This window comes from Xenopus laevis, chromosome 2L, assembly GCF_017654675.1.
Source record: "Xenopus laevis strain J_2021 chromosome 2L, Xenopus_laevis_v10.1, whole genome shotgun sequence".
Taxonomy (NCBI): domain Eukaryota; kingdom Metazoa; phylum Chordata; class Amphibia; order Anura; family Pipidae; genus Xenopus; species Xenopus laevis.
Window position 1 is genome coordinate 117,426,130 of NC_054373.1, and position 18,814 is coordinate 117,444,943.

General features: G+C 38.1%; 2 protein-coding genes across 4 annotated transcripts in view; one reads left to right on the top strand and one right to left on the bottom strand.

The window, feature by feature from the left end:
* mgat4a.L (alpha-1,3-mannosyl-glycoprotein 4-beta-N-acetylglucosaminyltransferase A L homeolog) overlaps positions 1–3,276 on the top strand; it is a 48,160-nt gene extending 44,884 nt beyond the window's left edge. For both annotated transcript variants that reach the window (XM_018245027.2, XM_018245026.2), the window contains exons 13-16: positions 1,089–1,167; positions 1,396–1,462; positions 2,040–2,152; positions 2,238–3,276. In XM_018245027.2, the coding sequence (XP_018100516.1) occupies positions 1,089–1,167; positions 1,396–1,462; positions 2,040–2,152; positions 2,238–2,267 (289 nt within the window). In that variant the 3' untranslated portion in view covers positions 2,268–3,276. The remainder of the gene's footprint in view (positions 1–1,088; positions 1,168–1,395; positions 1,463–2,039; positions 2,153–2,237) is intronic.
* A 4,302-nt stretch (positions 3,277–7,578) lies between these two features.
* On the bottom strand, positions 7,579–18,801 carry unc50.L (unc-50 homolog L homeolog). Of its 2 annotated transcripts, none has more exons than XM_018245016.2 (6): positions 18,667–18,801; positions 14,914–15,193; positions 13,167–13,287; positions 12,039–12,178; positions 11,857–11,958; positions 7,579–8,350 (listed from the first exon to the last, which is right to left on the bottom strand). In XM_018245016.2, the coding sequence occupies exons 1-6, from the start codon at positions 18,799–18,801 to the stop codon at positions 8,214–8,216; spliced, it is 915 nt and encodes a 304-aa protein (XP_018100505.1). In that variant the 3' UTR covers positions 7,579–8,213. The 2 variants fall into 2 exon arrangements, with proteins under 2 accessions (XP_018100505.1, NP_001085372.1); NM_001091903.1 differs by having other exon boundaries at positions 8,129–8,350; positions 14,914–15,196; positions 18,667–18,699.
* Positions 18,802–18,814: the final 13 nt, after the last annotated feature.

An 18,814-nucleotide genomic window follows, 5' to 3' on the forward strand; every position in this document is an offset into this window, starting at 1 on the left:
CTAATTCGAATATTTGTCACCTAAAACCTGCCGAATTCTTTTACAAGTCAATGGCAGAGACATATGGATGTTTTTTTGTTTTTTTTTAAATCACTCCGCGGATATTTTTGTTTGTGCTTTTTACAATGAGACCTTTTAATAATTTTCATTGCATTCATGGTTTTAGAGGAAATGAGTTTAATCATGGTTTAGAAAACCACCAATTACTCTAAAATGAGAGTGCTAATGTATGGGCCTCTAGATGTAATTTTTACATGTATCCATACACTATTGATGTACAGGTATGGGATCCATTATCAGGAAATGCGTTGTCCTGAAAGCTCCGAATTACAGTCTCCCATAGGCTCCGTTTTATCCAAATATTAAAACATGATCTCCCTTTTCTCTGTAATAATAAAACAGTAGCTTCCTACTATTTGATTCAAACTAAGATATAATTAATCCCTTTTGGCAGCAAAACAGCCTGATGGGGTTATTAATAGTTTACTTGATTTTCTGGTAGACTTAAGATATGAAGATCCAAATTATGGAAAGATCAGTTATCTGGAAAACATTCTGGATAACGGGTCCCATACCTGTTTTAAACCCCAGCAACAAGGCTTACTGCAGACTGTATACAATGAACTGTGCAAGTTTCAGGGGGATAACTACAGAGGAAGCAGACCCTGCAGTTGCAGGGGGGCTCAGGAGGTATAGGGGGGCCCATGAGGCCCAAATAATGAGCAATTTCAATATATATCGGTAGAACAGGACAATCTCTTAATATGTTTGGGGCCCTAAAATGAATGTGGCTCTGTAACATCTCGTTAGCCACTGGCATGTTTTATGGGATATTCACTTTGTCAGAATGAAAAATATTGTACTCTCTGATCTAGTTGCTGGGGCAGCTGCTAAACAATACACTTGGCCTTGCATTGCCCAGTTTGGCACTCCACTTGTGTTGCCAAACGAATAATCTGCAATATACTTATTAGGCCATGGGACCAGTAATGCATGAATGTACTGTGCTTACCTAACTAAATCTGCCCTAAGATGCCAATGCATAGCTCTGCCAAACTTAAATATACAAGTATCTGTTTTGGTTTTAGATATCTTTTTCGCAGCGGGAACCCTGATCATCCAGGAGATCAGTTATGGAACACAACAGTCGATGTCCTTCCTTACCGGGTATGTGGATATAACGTGCTGGCTGTATTTAGCCATGTCTACTGTTTTCTCTATACCTAACCCAACCAGTGAGTAGAATGGTTCAGCTCTAAGAATGGCAATCTGATCCATGTTACTCAATATTTCTTTTCATCACGTTTTTAAAAAAAAAAAAAGTGTCCTTGGTAATGGGGAGCAGAAGTGGGTCAAGTATAATAATTTTGACTGTTTTCTTTCCATCTGTCTTAGAAAGACATTGTGGAACTGAGGAGTGACACCAAAGAAAACCGCTTGCCGGATGGCTTCTTTAGAATAGGTACAATTCTACACCTTCTTATTCTACTACCTTCACATTATCATTCGTATCATTTGTGGTGGTGATGGGCAAATACAATGTATATCTCAGAATGGTTTTATACATTTGCTTAGTACATCTTTCCCACTGTCACATTAGCACGTGGCTTTCCGTATAAGCTGAGCAATTTGTCATTTATTGAACTCTGGGGCCACCATGGGTCATTTATTATGAGTGCTTTTATTTCTATAAGTTTTATAATGGGGTCCTAACCAAAGAACAGTTGCACTGCAGTGCTGTATAGTTGGGACTTCACTTTGCTAATTGCCCATGCCCTTTAACAGCACCACAATGTGCTCCCTCTGTACCTCCGCATTAGAAACTACACATTGATGTAAATACTGACACAGACACTGCAGATAAGATGAATTTAGTGCTCTCTAGTTAATGCAGTGCTTACAGCTCCATTTAAATTCATTTAAAGCCCTTTGACAAGAGAACTGACCTGGCAGTAAGTGAGGATGGTGCAATAAAGGAAGGGCATGCATAGAAAATGAGTTTTATTATGTACGCTGATTGCCTGTGTTTGTATTCCAAGGAAAATTTGAAGACGGCTTAGCAGAGGGGACAGTGAACTCTAATTTAAACCCCATTTCTGCATTTCGGCTTTCAGTTTTACATAACTCTGCTGTTTGGATCATTCTGAATGAGGTTGGTATTTTCCTTTCATTGACAAGGCCCATCTTTTTCTTGAATTCCATGAATCTGTCACATGACTTTCTTATTGTTTTTCTAGATCCATATTAAAAGGAATCCTGCAGACTGATATCCCAAAAATGAAGATAATTCCAGAACTGTCAAAAAGCAGCCAATTCCCAGTCCTTGTCACTGCCTATTAGGGACGTCTGCATGCACCTCCATATCATCCCGTTGTTTGGACTCTACCTCTGTGAGATCTACTGTAGCTAGGATTACACCTGCTCTTGTGAAACTCCAATGGAAACAATGTGATTTCGTTTACCTGACACAAACAACCCATATCATAGGCGTAAACAATTTTTTATTCAACATATATAGATTTTTTTTTTTTAAATTACTATCATGAAATATGTACATATACATTCCATGAGAATTGAAGAAAAAATCCCCAAATGCTTTTTGTGCAAGAACCAATATTCCAGTTCTATTTTGCTTTTATTATGATACAGATTTTGTAGATCAGGGAAATATAAAATATATTAATATAGATATATGGATACAACCATCTTATACAGATTATTTATTATGGCTTAGAAATTTGAAATGTGCAGTAATATATTTGATTGATATGTTTCTTTAATTATATTTGACATGTTATGTCATTGATATGGGTTTCCTATTTTCCTTGCTATGGGAGTACAGGCTCTGGTCCCATAACATTTATGCTTTACTGTACCTTTTTTGTGGGGTTTTTTGGCGAGCAAAACATTGAAATTTAGAATAGCACATTCCCAGTTTTCTGCTTTCAACAAAGGAATCTTATCCCTTAAAGAAGAAGGAATGCTACTGAGGCAGATTATTGTCAATAGATTAGCCACAATAGTGCAAGCTATAAGACTATGTTTATTCTGTAGAATGCTTCACCATACAGGAGTAAACCCCTCTCAAAGCTTTATCTGGTTGTTTAGGATAGCAGCTGCCATATTGGCTTGGTGTGACATCACGTCATGCTCACTCATAGCTCTGGGATCAACAGGAAGAGGAGGAAAGAGGGGGAGAGGCAAGCAAACTGAGGTTGCTCAAGCCCTAGCCCTGGAGGTTTAAGCTGAAAACAGGAAGTCTGATACACAAAAGCCCATGTGTACACAATAGAAGGAAAGAAATGCAGTGTTTCTTTTGACAGAGGACTCAAAGCAGCATTACTTTGAGGGTTTACTGGTGTATTTACTAGGGATGCACCGAATTCAGGATTCGGCCTTTTTCAGCAGGATTCGGATTCTGCCAAATCCTTCTGCCCAGCTGAAGCGAATCTGAATTCTAATTTGCATATGCAAATTAGGGATGAGAAGGGAAATTGGGTGACTTTTGTCACAAAACAAGGAAGTTACAATATTTTCTTCTTCCCACCCCTAATTTGCATTTGCAAATTTGGTTCGGTATTTGCCCGAATCTTTCTCGAAGGATTCGGGGGTTGGGCCGTATCCCAAATAGTGGATTCGTTGCATCCCTAGTATTTACATAACCATTCTGATAAAGCTTACTTAATTTTAGCCTTTCCTTCTGCTTTAAGAGTTATTGTAAAAAAGGACTTGTACCATTCTGTTATTTCCATCAATAGTGTTCTGAGCTTTGACTGTGACTGCAAACAAGATCCTAAAGTTCAGACCCAGAGATATTGTCTTCTCTTCCAGTATAGGAACATCCAAAAACAGCCCTGCTATATCCCAATGACTTCAGTGACAACCATCAGTAGTGGTTCCCTTCCTAAAATGTGCTTTATAGCGTTCTCAGACAGAGGACCTCTTCTAAGAGTTGTCCAGAGTTATCCCATTGCTGTCATTGGTGGTTGGCAGGGGCAGATTAGAAAGATGAAGCCTCTTTGCAGCTGAAATACACCATTGGAGGAAATGCCCTCTGTGCCAGACGTTTTCTATTGTCCTTGTTGGCTCAAAATTGCCCTGTTAAACGTGCAAGGTTTTCTATGTGTCTCGGGGCAAATCAATCAATACCTTTGCTTTGCAGGACAGTGTCACATTGAGGGTAGTCAGTCAAGTGGTCACTTCTAATGCCAATAAATCTTAGGAAAGTTACATTTTTGTGCTTACCATTAAAGGGGAACTATCATGAAAATGAAATTAGCTTTGACATACTTAAATAAGAAACTTTCTAAATACAATTGACTAAAAATTCTGTACAGTTTCTGAAATAATCAAGTTTATCTTCACGATTCCTCTCTTGGCATCTGTTTCTCTTCATTCTCTCTTCGTGCAGCAGTTGGGTGTAAGAGGAATGATCCAATATATTTTTTATATTGTTTGCCTAGAACATGTATTCGAGCTCACCAGAAATCCTGTCTCTCTACATGTAAGATTTGTGCAAAAGGCAGTTATTTTGTTAGATTTTGTTTGTACTGGAATCAATTATTTGAGTGAGCTCTAATACATCTGCTAGGAAAGGGACCCCCCCCCTATAAGATATATTGGATCATTCATTCGACACTCAACTCCCATGAAGACAGAATGAAGAGAAACAGATGCTGAGAGAGGAATAGTGAACATAAACTTGATTTCAGAAACAGTACAGAATTTTTAATTGTATTTAGAACGTTTCTTATTTCAGTATGCTGAAGCTTATATTAAATTTTAATTTTCACGATAGTTCCTCTTAAGTTAAAATACAAAGCTTCCAAATGTTCACATTCTTTTACATTGGAGGTCAGTAAATAATTTGTGCTTTTGGTTTTATTACTTCCTTTGTGAATCTATTCTGCATTGAGTTAAAAGTGCCTAAACCAGGCATTGTTTATAAGTACACTTATTATAAATGATTTACTGCCTTTTTTTCAATTCCGCTCTGCAAGTTGGATGTGCTGTTCCGTTGTGCTAGATCATTTCTATTCACAAGGCAGCTAATTACTGCACAGCGTTTCATGTTGCTTTAATGATGCAGCTAATGAACTTTTACCTTTGCTCTGCTTTTATGTCCCCAAACAAAATCTCAGCAAAAATGTCTGGTATTTTCTAAAAGTGATTAACTATTATAAAGCAACCTCTTTGGTTGAAAGCACCCGATTGCTGCAGGGACCTGCTTGTTCCTTTCTTGCTTATTCTAACCAGTCTACATATTTAGTAAAAAATAAAAACACTTGCCCTTTGGTTTAAAAATAAAGTTTTACTTTTTTCTAAAAATAATTTCCCAGTTTATTATTTGGATGGAAAGTCCATTGGGCTTCCCAGCAGCTGCTCCTCTCACACGGGATAGGGCTACGGGTTGGTTTACTTATGCACAGCCTACACTTCAGTTATAGCAAGTGGCCCCTAAGGTGTTCGATTGGTAACTGATGTTGCTATGGACCTTATTGTCTGGTAGAAAGGACTATAGTGTGTTATAGCTGTGTTCCCTTCAGAGCTTATTGGTGGGATAGTTTCCAGGCATTTGGAGAGGCTGAATAGCAAAGATAAAATGATGAATAGCATAGCTAAGGAGAGAAGTGGCTTACTGGATTCAGTAGAGGATGGGTAAGCATTGTAGGTTGCTAACATACTATAGTCTTAAAGGAGAACTAAACCCTAAAACAAATATGTGCAGAAATGCCTTATGTCATATACTGTAACAGTAAAGATTCAGGCCTTCAAAGTTGTGGACAGGGGGTTACCATCTTGGATTTTGTTAGGAGTATCTGTGGCATGCTCAGAAGAGCTGTTGAGAAGCTAAGGTTAGGGGTTTTACCAAAACATGAGGTTCACATATCACAGAAGATGATGCTACAGGACTGTTTAATTCTGATATACACTGGTTTCTTAACTGCCATGTAATGTAAATCTGAATTAATTACTAATCAGCCCTGTATTGTGACATTAAAGGAAAACTATACCCCCCAAAATGAATACTTAAGCAACAGTTTACATCATATTAAGTGGCATATTAAAGAATATTACTAAACTGGTCTATATATTTAAGTAAATATTGCCCTTTTACATCTCTTGCCTTGAACCACCATTTTGTGATGGTCTGTGTGCTGCCTCAGAGATCACCTGACCAGAAATACTACAGCAGAAAGAAATGTTGAAGCAAAAGACAGAACTCAGTCTGTTAATTGGCTCTTGTGTATGGTGTTTGTGTGCACCGTGAATCCTATGATCCCAAGGGGTGGCCCTTCTTTTTTTAAAATGGCAATTTTCTATTTATGATTACCCAATGGCACATACTACTAAAAAATTGTTATGAAAATGGTTTATTTACATGAAGCAGGGTTTTACACATGAGCTGTTTTATGCATTATATTTTTATAATTTGGGGGGGGTATAGTTTTCCTTTAATTTCTATCTTCTGTCAGTGGCGTAACTACGGGGGGAGCAGAGGGTGCGATTGGGCCAGGGCCGCTCGCGCGCCACTGACTCTGGTAGAATTCCGGGGGTACGGGGGGGGGGGCCGTGCTGCACGTCCTGTGCCAGGGCCCACCCCCCTCTAGTTACGTAACTCTATTCTGTATATTGAGAGTTAGCCCCTAAGCTCAGGGAACTGATAGCACAGAGAATGTGCTGTAAATCGGCAGTAAAGAAGATGGGGGATCACTAGAGGTGCATTTGGAGGCACAGGTTGTTATGGTTAAAGGACTGTTGTTGCCTTGAGCTGGTACAGAATCTAAAAACATCATTTGTAACATTTTTTCTCTACTTTTTCGTTAATCATTAGTTCTCCTTTAAGGATGGAAAGTAATGGTATGATGGTTAAGGGATGGGCGAATTTGACCCGTTTCGTTAAAAATTCGCCACCGACGAAATGTCGCAGACGCCCATTAAAGTCTATGGGCATCAAAAAAATTGTCGCGCGGCGAAATTGTTTTGACGTGTCTTTTTTTATATGACGTATAAGTCTATGGGTGTCATTTTTTCGGGGCTTACAGGCAAAGAAATGGAATTGCAGTTATTTCCACAGGTTGTGATATTGGTAAAGGTGGGCTATAGGCTTGAATACTAAATAAGCACCTGGAAAATTACCCTTTCCATTTATGTGTAGGATTTTCAGGGCATGCTATTAACCTTTTAACCCATTATATTCTTATTGTGAATATGGTATCTTAACAAATGGGGAAAATGACTAGGGTTTTGTTATTTACTGTATAATAAGATTCTTGCTTTAAATCCTGCCAGCTGGATTGTGGGAAATATTTCACTTGGACATGATTTATAAGTGCACACCCCTTTTCACTCAAAATGTTGCCATTTGTTTTAAAAATGCAATTTTTTCACATTCAAATGCATTTTCGCTTATCTACAGGGTAAGTTTTTCCTTATTCAGGGGTGTTCCATAGAAGGCATTTGTACACAATTTGGAGGTAATTTCCTTTATTTTTGGGCACCATATTTATGATTTTGGCGTACCATTTAAAAATCACTAAATCTGACAGAACAAATAAAATTTACCATAACTGACTCCATTTTTTTTTTTTTTTTGCTTGCATTAACCAGAGTTGAGACATTTGTGAATTTGGCGTTAGATGACAATTTGCCATAAATGTTTATTTCACTTCAACTCCAATTTCAGTCTATTTCCTGACAACCTTACCATCACCACCATCAATTTGCAAATATACACAGCAAAACCTAGTTTCCACATTATCCCCTTTGAAACTGCATCCATTCATTTCATGCATTTCCCAATATAATAAAGGGAAGGATACTGCGCATGTGCTGTGCAGATAATAAAGATGGAAGCCAGCATAGTCAGGGGGTATGATGCTATAAAAATTCCCTCCAGAACTTAGATTACAATGCTCCATTACACTCTCCATAAAAATGGAAGGCAGTACTGAACAGAATGTACCGTAAATGTAAAGGACGTGTGATGTTCAATAAGAATGTTTGTGGAATGACTTACTAGAAATTAAGTAAACAGTTAAAGAATTTCAAGAATTAAAAAAAAAAAAAAAACAATCCGGAATAGGAACTCACAATCCGTGCAGTAAAATGCAAGCATACGAGACACTTTGATATTTAAATCACCGCCTTTATCTACAACAAAAATATTTACAATGTGTACAAGATCAGTAACTGTCCAGCCCAACAGAGTTTTACCTGACTCTGTACTTGTAAAACAAACAGAGCTTTTCTGTAAAGTTCCAGCCCAAAGCTAAGGAAAGTACGTACAGAAGAGCCAAAGCCGCAAATGGGTACAGAAGGATCACTGTGTTTTTCAGGAACGGAAGAGCTAAGAAGACAAACAGGATTGATTTAGTTCAGGATTAAACAGACAGAATAACATGCTGCTTTTCTGATCAGAAACCAGTGACTGGTGTACATATCGCTAAAGCAATGCTTCCTGTGACTGCACACAACTTAAGTAGAATATACATCTTTCTTTATATCTAGTGCATTAGATTTGGACTGGCTTCCCTAGAACCTCAAATTAGTCCCCAGCACACCCTGACCCTTACATCTACGGTTCCGCCTGGTGCTCAGTGTCTCCCGAAGAATCGGCAACCTCCAAGTGGAATGATCAGGCACAACAAGGCTGTTACAAGCAGCATAAACCCTGCATGTTTATTAATTGTAAGTGATGCAACGTTTCGGGGGAAAGCCCCTTCATCCTCAGAGTCCTGCTCCAAAATATTGTAATACTACAACAGTACCTTGTACTTGATCCTAGCTAAGCTTCTTGATCCATATTTATTTAGAGGTACATTTATCAAAGGTTGAATTTCAAATTCATGTGAGTTTTTTTTTTTACTCTATTAAATTTGAATATACTCAAAATTCGATTGGGGGGGGTTATTTAATAAAAAATAAAATAAACTCTCACAAATTTTACAGTCTCGAAAACTGGAATCGAATTTAACTAAACTTGATTTGTCAGGAAGGCTAGTGCCTGGACTTCTCCCATTGACTTATACATGAACTCGGTAGGTTTTAGGTGACGAATATTCAAATTTGAATTTTTAAAGGGGCAGAGTTTGATAAATCTCGAAATTAGAATTAAAATTTGAATCGCGTTTGGATAATTCACAATTCGACCCTTAATAAATCTGCCCCTTGATGTTTAAACAATTTTCAGCAAACTTAAGGTATAGAGATCAAAATTACAGGAAGATCCCTTTTCCAGATCCTGAGCATTCTGGATAACAGATACTATACAATGGGATGAAGCTCATAGTATTTTTCATGATCGTTGCCCTTTAAGCAACCAGCAAAAGAAAATGCTTGTAGCTACAAGATTCACTTAAAGCAGCAGTCCCCCAACCTTTTTTACCAGGGATCAAAGTTCGGATTTAAAAGGAATTGGGGAGCAACGCAAGCATGAAAGATATCCCTGGGGTGCTGAATAAGGGCTGAGATTGGCCATTAGGTAGCCCCTATATGACTATCACCCTACAGGAGGCTCATTTTGGTAGTTCACCTGTTTTTTATGCAACCAAAACTTGCCTCCAAGCCAGTAATTAAAAAAAAAAAAAAGCACATGATTTTAGGCCACGGGGAGCAACATTCAGGGGATCGAAGAGAAACATGCTTCTCACGAGCCACTAGTTGGGGGACCACTGACTTAAAGGGGTTGTTCACCTTCCAAACACTTTTGTCAATTCAGTTGTTTTTAGATTTCTCCCCAGAAATAAAGACTTATTTCAATTACTTCCATTATTTATTTTTTACTGTTCTTCCAAAATCTAAGTTTAAAGTTGAATGTTCGTGTCTCTGGTGTTTGAGTCTGGCAGCTCAGTAATTCAGGCGCAAACTCAAAACTGTTACAGTTTTGCAACATTGAGTTGATTCATTTTTCAGCAGCATCTCTGGAGTTTTAGCAACTATTGTATCAATTCTAACAGCTGCCTGTAATGAAACCCAGAGATTCTGCTCAGCAGGGACAAAGATAAGAAATGTATCAACTAAATGTACCAATTTAGAACAGTTTACAGGGTCGCGACCCCCCCTCCCAGAGCTGCTTCAGAAGGTGAAAAATGAAACTTTATACATCAAAATTAGAAAAATGGTCACACATAGAAAGTCCTTGGAAAAAGTAGTTATTTCTGGGGATCTACTGTATCTGAAAACAACTAGTATTTGAAGGTGAACCACCCCTTTAAAGGAACAGTAACAATAAAAAATTAAAATGTATTAAATCTAATGTACGGATTCCCTGCCCCTGTACATCTGGTGTGTTTGCTTCAGAAACACTACTATAGTTTATATATAAACAAGCTGTGTAGCCATGGGAGCAGCCATTCAAAGCTGAAAAAGGAGAAAAGGCACAGGATACACAGAAGATAATAAAGATTTATAGTATACAATGGGATTCTGTCCTATGCTTGAATGGCTGCCCCCATGGCTAGCAGTAATCCGCACACACACTATAGATCTACAATCGGGGAGATCTTTGTGGTGAAATATTAATAAAAAGAGGGGCCACGTCCCCGACTGCAGCTATATAGAGTGTGTGCGGAGCCATGAATTTACTGCTGTTACTGAGGGACCTTGTCGGGGTCTATGGAGGACCAGCACCACCATTGCAGGAAAAGTGAAGTGGCTACACAGCAGCTTATTTATATAAACTATAATAGTGTTTCTGAAGCAAACACACCCGTTTTACCAGTGCAGGACAACAGTTCGTTATATTGTCATTCCTTTAAAACGCTTTGGTGTTACTGTTCAGGGCGGTAATAAAGAGAAAGCTTAAATAGAGGAGCAACACAAAGAATACAAAAGCAAGTTTCCCCACATGTTTGGTTCCTGAAATATTCAAGCAATGAACACCCTATTCACCTTGAGGTTATGTATAAAAATTCTGATCATGACTGGTTGTCATTATTCAGGCCACTAGGAGTAGTGGGTGAGTCATGAAAGCTAATAATCGATTTGGTGATGTTATCTGTCTGAGGAATAACGGTACCAGAAGATACCAAGATGCTCCATAAGAGTGATGTTAGTGCACTTATTTGATATGCAAAACAAAACTGGGAAGCTACAAGGAATCTGTTCTGGGCAGACTGTAAAATCCTCTAAAAAATCTCAGAGGGATGGTATTTTAGTAATTCCTTCAGTTTAATTAAAACCCTTGCTTTCCTCTGTTTAATAGTTACATTTGGAACACTTGGCACCACTACTACAGATGGAGCACACAGTATTACAGTGCAGTTATGGGAACGGTTATCCAGAATTCTTGTGACCTGGGGTTTTCTGGATAACAGATGTTTTCTTAATCTGGATCTTCATACCTTAAGTCTACTAGAAAATCATGTAAACATTAAATAAACCCAATAGGCTGGTTTTGCTTCCAATACGGATTAATTATATATTAGTTTGGATCAAGTTCAAGGTACTGTTTTATTATTACAGAGAAAAAGGAAATCATTCTTAAAAATTTGAATTATTTGGATAAAATGAAGTCTATGGGAGTTGGCCTTTCCATAATTCCGAGCTTTCTGGATAAGGGGTTTCCGGAAAATGGATCCCATCCCTGTATAACAAATAGCCTTCAATGAATAACGGTACTAAAGGGCCCTTCGTTTATTCAGAGATCTTGGTGGAACAGTAGAATGTTTGCCCTGCAAGGGTTCAATGGAGCTACGCAAAATAATGCAATAACCCCTTTTCTGGATGCCTTTGTTTGCTAGATGTGCAGTGAAATCTTTATGTAGAATGATATCTAAGTGGGCTTCATCCTTTCCATGGGCTCATATGAAAGGGATATCAAAGTATAAAAGATTCCAGCACCCAAATGCTTACCGCTGTATCCAAGGAATGTGATATAGATGTAGTAGCCAATTGCAATCAGCCATATTGTATTTCCAACAAAGTAACCAATAAACCAACCTGATAAGATCACATCTGAAGGAAAAAAAAGAACGTTATTAGCTGGACAAAAACAGCATTTTTCAATGAGAAACTTCAGTAAGGGATGTACTCACGGTTGATAAAAAATAGCTGGATGAAATGCAGGATGACCAGAAGAGGATAAAAGGCATTCAAGTGGACATCAAACGTATAGCCCCACTCTACATCATAATCCTTCCCCTGGCGCTTGACCATATACTTGTTAGAAACAAACCTGGCACAAGATAAAATACATATCAAATGATATGTTGTTATCCTTTATTTATATAGCTCTGATACGGGTTGAGATATTATTCATCATTCACATCAGCCCCTTACAACGTAAAGTCTCTATCAATTTTATCAGGAGCCAATGAACATGCCTGGATGGTTTTGGAGTGTGGGAAAAACCCCAGACAAGCACTGGGAGAACATACAACTCCTTGTAGTTACTGCCCTGGCTGAAATCAAACCCATGACCCCAGTGCTGTAAGATATAGTGAATAAAGTACCCCCTCTTGTAAAATATAAGGATATTATAAGTTACCAAGGAGTTTCATGACCATATAAAAACACGAGGCCGAAGGTAACTTCGAATATCCTCATATTTTGCAACTGGGGGTACTTTATTTATTATAATACACATGTTTTAGGGAGTCATGTGACAGAAATTACATCAGAACTCACCGTTTATAACTGATGACATCAGAACTCACCATTTATAAGGATATAATTTACAAGATATTCATGGCTTTTGTGTATTATATAAGTATTACCCATTGGGTTTATGATGAAAGGCCTTGTGCTAGAAGCAGAGCATAATTCAGATGATTCTTTTCCAATATTGTGTTCCTTGTCTAATTACGAATGGACAGTAGTGATATGGAAATATAACTTGATATATTTGTTCTGATACGTCCATACCAACTAAACTAATAGTAAACTAACAATAGTGACCCCATTCTGAGAAAAGAAGAAAACAGGGTAATGTACGTGTTCTGAAGTGTAAAATATTTGCAGTTGAAAGCACGACTCCATCTTTGCTAAAAAGCTACATTGTTGCGCTCAGTGTCACCACAAAGACAAATGGACATTATGATTCTCTTCTAGCCAGTGTACGGCTGAGGAGCTTACAATAAAATCAGCTTCATTGCATTAGCAGGGTAGACACCTACAAACACTCTTAAAACCAGGAGGGGGGGAAAAGAATGAGCAGAACATACCACATTAATGTTGCAATCAGTAGTCCAACACCAACACAATCTATAAAAACAACCCAAAGGAGCAGTTTGAAGGTCTCAAAAAAGCTCATGTCCAGGACAAATCCAAAACCTACAGTAGAAACTGCAGGAGAAAAAAAGGAAAAAGCATTAAATGGCATGTCTAATACAATTTATTTATATATATACACAATGCTAATATTCCTTAAAACAATACATGTGTTCACCTCAAACTAAATGCAAAGGACTTAACCCCCCCCCCCACACACAAAAATGTAATCAGCCTCTCTAAAATCTTTAGATACCTGCCATTCTGGTTGTTTAAAGGTTAACAGTAAGGCTGCAGAAAAACTATAGCCCCAAAATGAACACTTAAGCAACAGATAGTTTATATCAAATTAAGTGGCACCTTAAAGAATCTTACTAAACTGGTCTATATGTTTAAGTAAATATTGACCTTTTACATCTCTTGCCTTGAACCACCATTTCGTGATGAACTCTGATCACCTGACCAGAAATCACCTGACCAGAAATACTACAGCTCTAACTGTAACAGGAAGACATCTGGAAGCAAAAGACAGAACTCTGTCTGTAAATTGGCTCATGTGACTTAACAAGTATGGTTTGTTTGCACCGTGAATCCTAGTGTCCCAGGGGCGACCCTTATTTTTAAAAATGGCAATTTTCTTGATACCCAATGGCACATAATACTAAAAATGTATATTATTATGACAATGACTTATTTGCATGAAGCAGGGTTTAACATATGAGCTGTTTTATGCAATATCTTTTTACAGACAGCAACATTGTTCGGGAGGTATAGGTTTCCTTTAATCACTTAGAATTCCTTCTCCTCCTGTGACCCACTCTGCCCCTTCCCTCAGGGATTTATTTTGGCTGTTGGTGCATGAGTATGCTCAGTTCTTCTCAGCTCAGATTGCTAAACACACCTCCAGTCTAACAGCCAATGAAAAGATAGCATTACTGGCTCCCATAGAAACTCTAGCTGTCTGATCCTATTTTTTTCTCCTAACACCTCTCCTGAGCTCACCTTAACCATGCTTAAACCCAGCAGAACTTTATATCAAAGTATGTTGTGCCTGTATAACCTGCATTCGGCATTGCATGAACTTTACAATATACATGTCCAGTTTGCAGATGCCAATGTTACTGATAATGTGTCAGAGGGAAAATGGCCGCTGGGTGACAGCTGCTATTTGCTTGTAATATGGTTATTTTATAGAAAATGCCACACGTCCTATAGTAGCACCACCTTAATATTAAAGGAACAATAACGTCAAAAAATAAAAGTGTTTTAAAGTAATGAAAATATAATGCAGTGTTGCCCTGCACTGGTAAAACTGCTGTGTTTGCTTAAGAAAACTACTATTGTTTATATAAATAAGCTGCTGTGTAGCAATGGGGTCAGCCATTCAAAGGAGAAAAGGCTCAGGTTACACAGCAGATAGCAAATAAGCTCTGTCTGTCTAATGGTGTTATCTGTTATCCATTAGTTAACCTGTGCCATATAGGCGTTTTTCAATTTCCGCCATTGCTCCACAGCAGCTTGTTTATATGAACTATAGTAGTAGTATTCCTGAAGCAAACAGATCAGTTTTACCAGTGCAGGGCAACACTACATTATATTTTCATTAATTTAAAACACTTACATTTTTTGGTGGTACTGTTCCTTTAAGCACATCAAGTATGGGGAATGCTCCCATGAACTTATTTGTTGGCCTTAACTTACCACATAGCCAGATACTCAAAAGTACCAAAAATGCTGGATCATCTCTTGCCCACTGGTCTTTCGTCTGCTTTCTGTAGTGAAAGTTTCTGTAAACTTTTTGTGGTGAAGTAAAAAGATAAAGCATCTGCCAAAGAGCAAACTCAAAGTCCATCTGCTTAAAGTGAAAGAGCCTCCGGAGGTATTTGTAGCGTTTGGCTCCAGCTGTGTGTCTGGCTGCTTCTCGTGGGCTTAGTATGCCATTGTCTGGGCTCCTGGGGCTAACTGAAGTAGTTGGTAGCATCTTCTGTATGAAAAAAAAAGAAATCCTCTCAACCACTTACCATTATAACCAACAGGAATTTCTTGTGAGAATGGCAACTGTACCCTAAAAATTCCCTCTACTAATATACAGTTTCCATTCATTCTAATGGGAAATGGTCTATGAAATGGTTATATATTGGCTAGATTTATTTTCCAAAGAAAATTACAGACATGGACAGTACAAGAACAGTCATAGATATACAAGGCATCCAAACTACAGTTTGTTTAAAGGGAAACTACACCTCATGTTATTAAAACTTTTTACCACTGCAACTACCTGCAAAGTCAAACCTGAACCCCCTACCGGGGTTTAAGTGATCACTTTCTCTGCTATTTCTCATTCTTGGAAGGCATAGTTCCAGCATGTTGGCTGCCATGTTGCAGAGGGCATGTTTGCAGTCAAGTGTTCTTTAGATTCCCCAAACTCTGTCCCTGCTTTAAACTCCTTATATGACTGAAGGTTTTTTCAGAATTCATCTGACTCCAAAAACCAAAAAAAGTGAAGAATAGTAAACTAATCTATTTTAGCAATAAACACTTCTACAGTCTGTGACTAATCTGCCGATATGGCAGCTCCAATTTAAAAAAAAAAAATGCAAAGAATATAACATAGTTAAACAGTTTCAACTTTTTGTCATTCACAGGAATGAATAGGTTACATCACAATTAGGAATAACAGACAAGCTCAGCAACTGGTTACAAAGGGCTTAACCTTGGGAAAAAATGAATGCCAATACCCGTGAATCAAAAGTGGGGTGTTCCCAAGTTAATTGAAGTGCTCATGACACACAGGTTATCATCAATAACCATAAACTGCTTGGTAGAAGTGCCAGCCACAGTAGTGCTTCATGTTCAGTGGTGTGTGTGAATGTGTACACCATATTTAAATGGGCAGCATGCCCCTTTATTAGCATGAGTTCAATGAAGGGGGCTGTGCCAAATATACTAGATTATTTTGTGAAAAATATATTCACATTCTACTTTCTACAGTTAGGAACAGAGACAAACTTTATCAGCAATCCACTGAGAAGTTTTTGTATAAACAAACCCCTCCTTTCCTGAGCTGTGAGATAAGCAGTGGTCCATTTAATCAAGGGCTTTTTTAGTGGACTGATAATTTGTTCTAACAAACAGGAAGTAGACTAGGACTTCAGTTTCTTTCAGATTTTGCCCTGTTTAGTGCAAGAAATAACAGAAACCATTTCTGAATTAAAATAAAAGAGCACAATCCCTATTCATTGCACCTGTAAGAGAGGATTATAACTTTTTTAAACCACACTGCACTACATGCATTATGCACATTGTTACCCTACTGAAATCTTAAATGAATTGTTCAGTGTAAAAATAAAAACTGGGTAAATAGATAGAATGTGCAAAATAAAAAAATCTTTTCAATATAGTTAGATAAATGTAATGTATAAAGACTGGAGTGACTGGATGTCTAACATAATAGCCAGAACACTACTTCCTGCTTTGCAGCTCTCTTGGTTTTCACCAAGGCAGTAACCAATGAAGCCCTGACGAAGCCGCTCAAGGTGAAACGCGCGTTGGCCATGTGGGGGAAACTAATGCTATCATAAATGTGCATTCAAAATATTGGATAACAGACACGAGGAACGAGAGTCCGGGATCCTTGGTTTCTACGATCGGCTCTGGAAGTGCCAGCCAAGATGGTTCCGCTAGTGATCTAACCACCACAGAAACTACACCGATAAGGTGGTAAAGTATATTTGGCGTGCAACTGAATGACAGGCAACTTGATATCATATGTATTATATATGAGCCGGTTATGCTATTAATTGTCTGGAACTTCAGCGTTTTTGTCACAGAAAGGCACAGCTCTTTGTACTTACAGCTTGAAGTTGCTTGAATACCTTCCTACACTTTGCTACATTGCTCCGTATTAGTAGCAATAAAGTGGATACGAGCTGCACACATTGTTACAGTTTTATCTTTGGGCAATAAACAAGTGCTGTACTGTGCCTCTGACAAAACATTGTTCAGTAATTCGGACACAAATCAATTGAAAAATAAGGAATGCCGAATAAGATAAGGTGTTAATTTTTTTCTCCTTAAAGCCTCTATCATTTTAATTAATGAGAAAGCTGCTTAAATTAATGTTTTTTAAAAAAATTGGTGCCAACATGAAATGGACTATCTACACATGAATTTTGGTGAACTAATTGTATATTTATGAATGAATTTTGTATAGTATTTATCACTTTTTTGTATGATGAAATGAAAAAACCTCAATTAATTCATTCAATTTACGGCATTCAGAGGATTCATTAATTAATTATATGAAGTAATTTACTGTGTGCGGAAAATAAGATCTTTAAATTCTCATTTTGTATCTGATTATATTTATCTTACACACCGCAGCATAAGGCTTAGTAAACTTCAAAAATTTATAAATAGTAGTGTGCGCAGCCGACATACATGTAGTAACCAATCAGTGACTTGAGGGGAGCACATGGGTCAAAACTGTTTGCTTTTGAATCTGAGCTGAATGCTGAGGATCAATTGCAAACTCACTGAAAAGATATGTACCATGTGGCCCCCCTTCAAGTCGCTGACTAACTCAGAGTTAGAGAGCTGAAAAGCAGGAAGTATTGTTCTGGCTATTATGTTACACATCCAGTCACTCCAGCCTATAAAATATTCTGGGAAGATTTTTTTTTTTTTAAATGTGTCAAAGTGCATTACAGGTTCTTCATGACGTTTTATCTCCTATATGCTTTCTATGTAATAAACAGCTCAGAGTGTGCCCAGGAGCAGTAACCCACAGCAACCAATTAGATGTTTGTTTTTTTACCTTTGGCCAGCAAATGCTCCTACGGTCGTTATAGGTGACCAGACCTATTGCTAATGTTCCCCCTTTTGTTACAATTCTACAATAATCCCAGGTCTCGTACACATTCGCTTCACTGTTCATGGCTTTAACCTCTGCTCATTCAGTGGCTCTTGTTATCACTCCCAGAGGAAACACCCCAGTCTATGTATAACAACTAAAGATGCTGATCTAATGATATTGTAATTGTTTTGTTTGTAAAATAAATAATAATGATGATGATGCTGATCTAAAGTTGCCAGTCACTTTGTGGGGGAACATTTTGTATTGTGTCCCAGGAAGCCCATCACTGGGAATGTACCATGTTTAGAAAGGTGGGGACAATTATTTCTAAAAGCAGAGAGCAATTGTTCATGTCTATCAGTCAGGCCTACTTGATATGTGTTATGCTTGTCTATAATGGATTCGGGATGGTTAAACAGCACATGGCCTGTAAAGACAAATCCATACATGCAAATATAATCTCAGTCCATTATAGAAAGGCACGCACCCCTATGAAAGAGATTTTACCCTTGTAATATACATGTCCCGTGTCTGGATCACGTGTATCAGTATTTCATACACCGATTAGAAATGATTAAAGTTAAGAGAGCACTAGTTACCGTTCCTGTGAGAGGTGAAAGCGACACTCTCCGAGACCCAGCTGAGGAGCCCACTGCACTGACAGCCCCAGCTTCCTGAAACACAACCCAGTACACGTAGCGCCCAGTGACGTCACTAGGGCGCTCGCTTAGCATGCCGGGACATCGA

Coding starts and splice junctions, on each gene's coding strand:
- unc50.L (XM_018245016.2), bottom strand. CDS start 18,801: ATGCTAAGCGAGCGCCCTAGTGACGTCACTGGGCGCTACGTGTACTGG. Junction 15,194..18,666: donor TTTCACCTCTCACAGGAACG/GTAACTAGTGCT, acceptor TTCATACAGAAG/ATGCTACCAACTACTTCAGT. Junction 11,959..12,038: donor CCAGCTATTTTTTATCAACC/GTGAGTACATCC, acceptor TTTTTCCTTCAG/ATGTGATCTTATCAGGTTGG.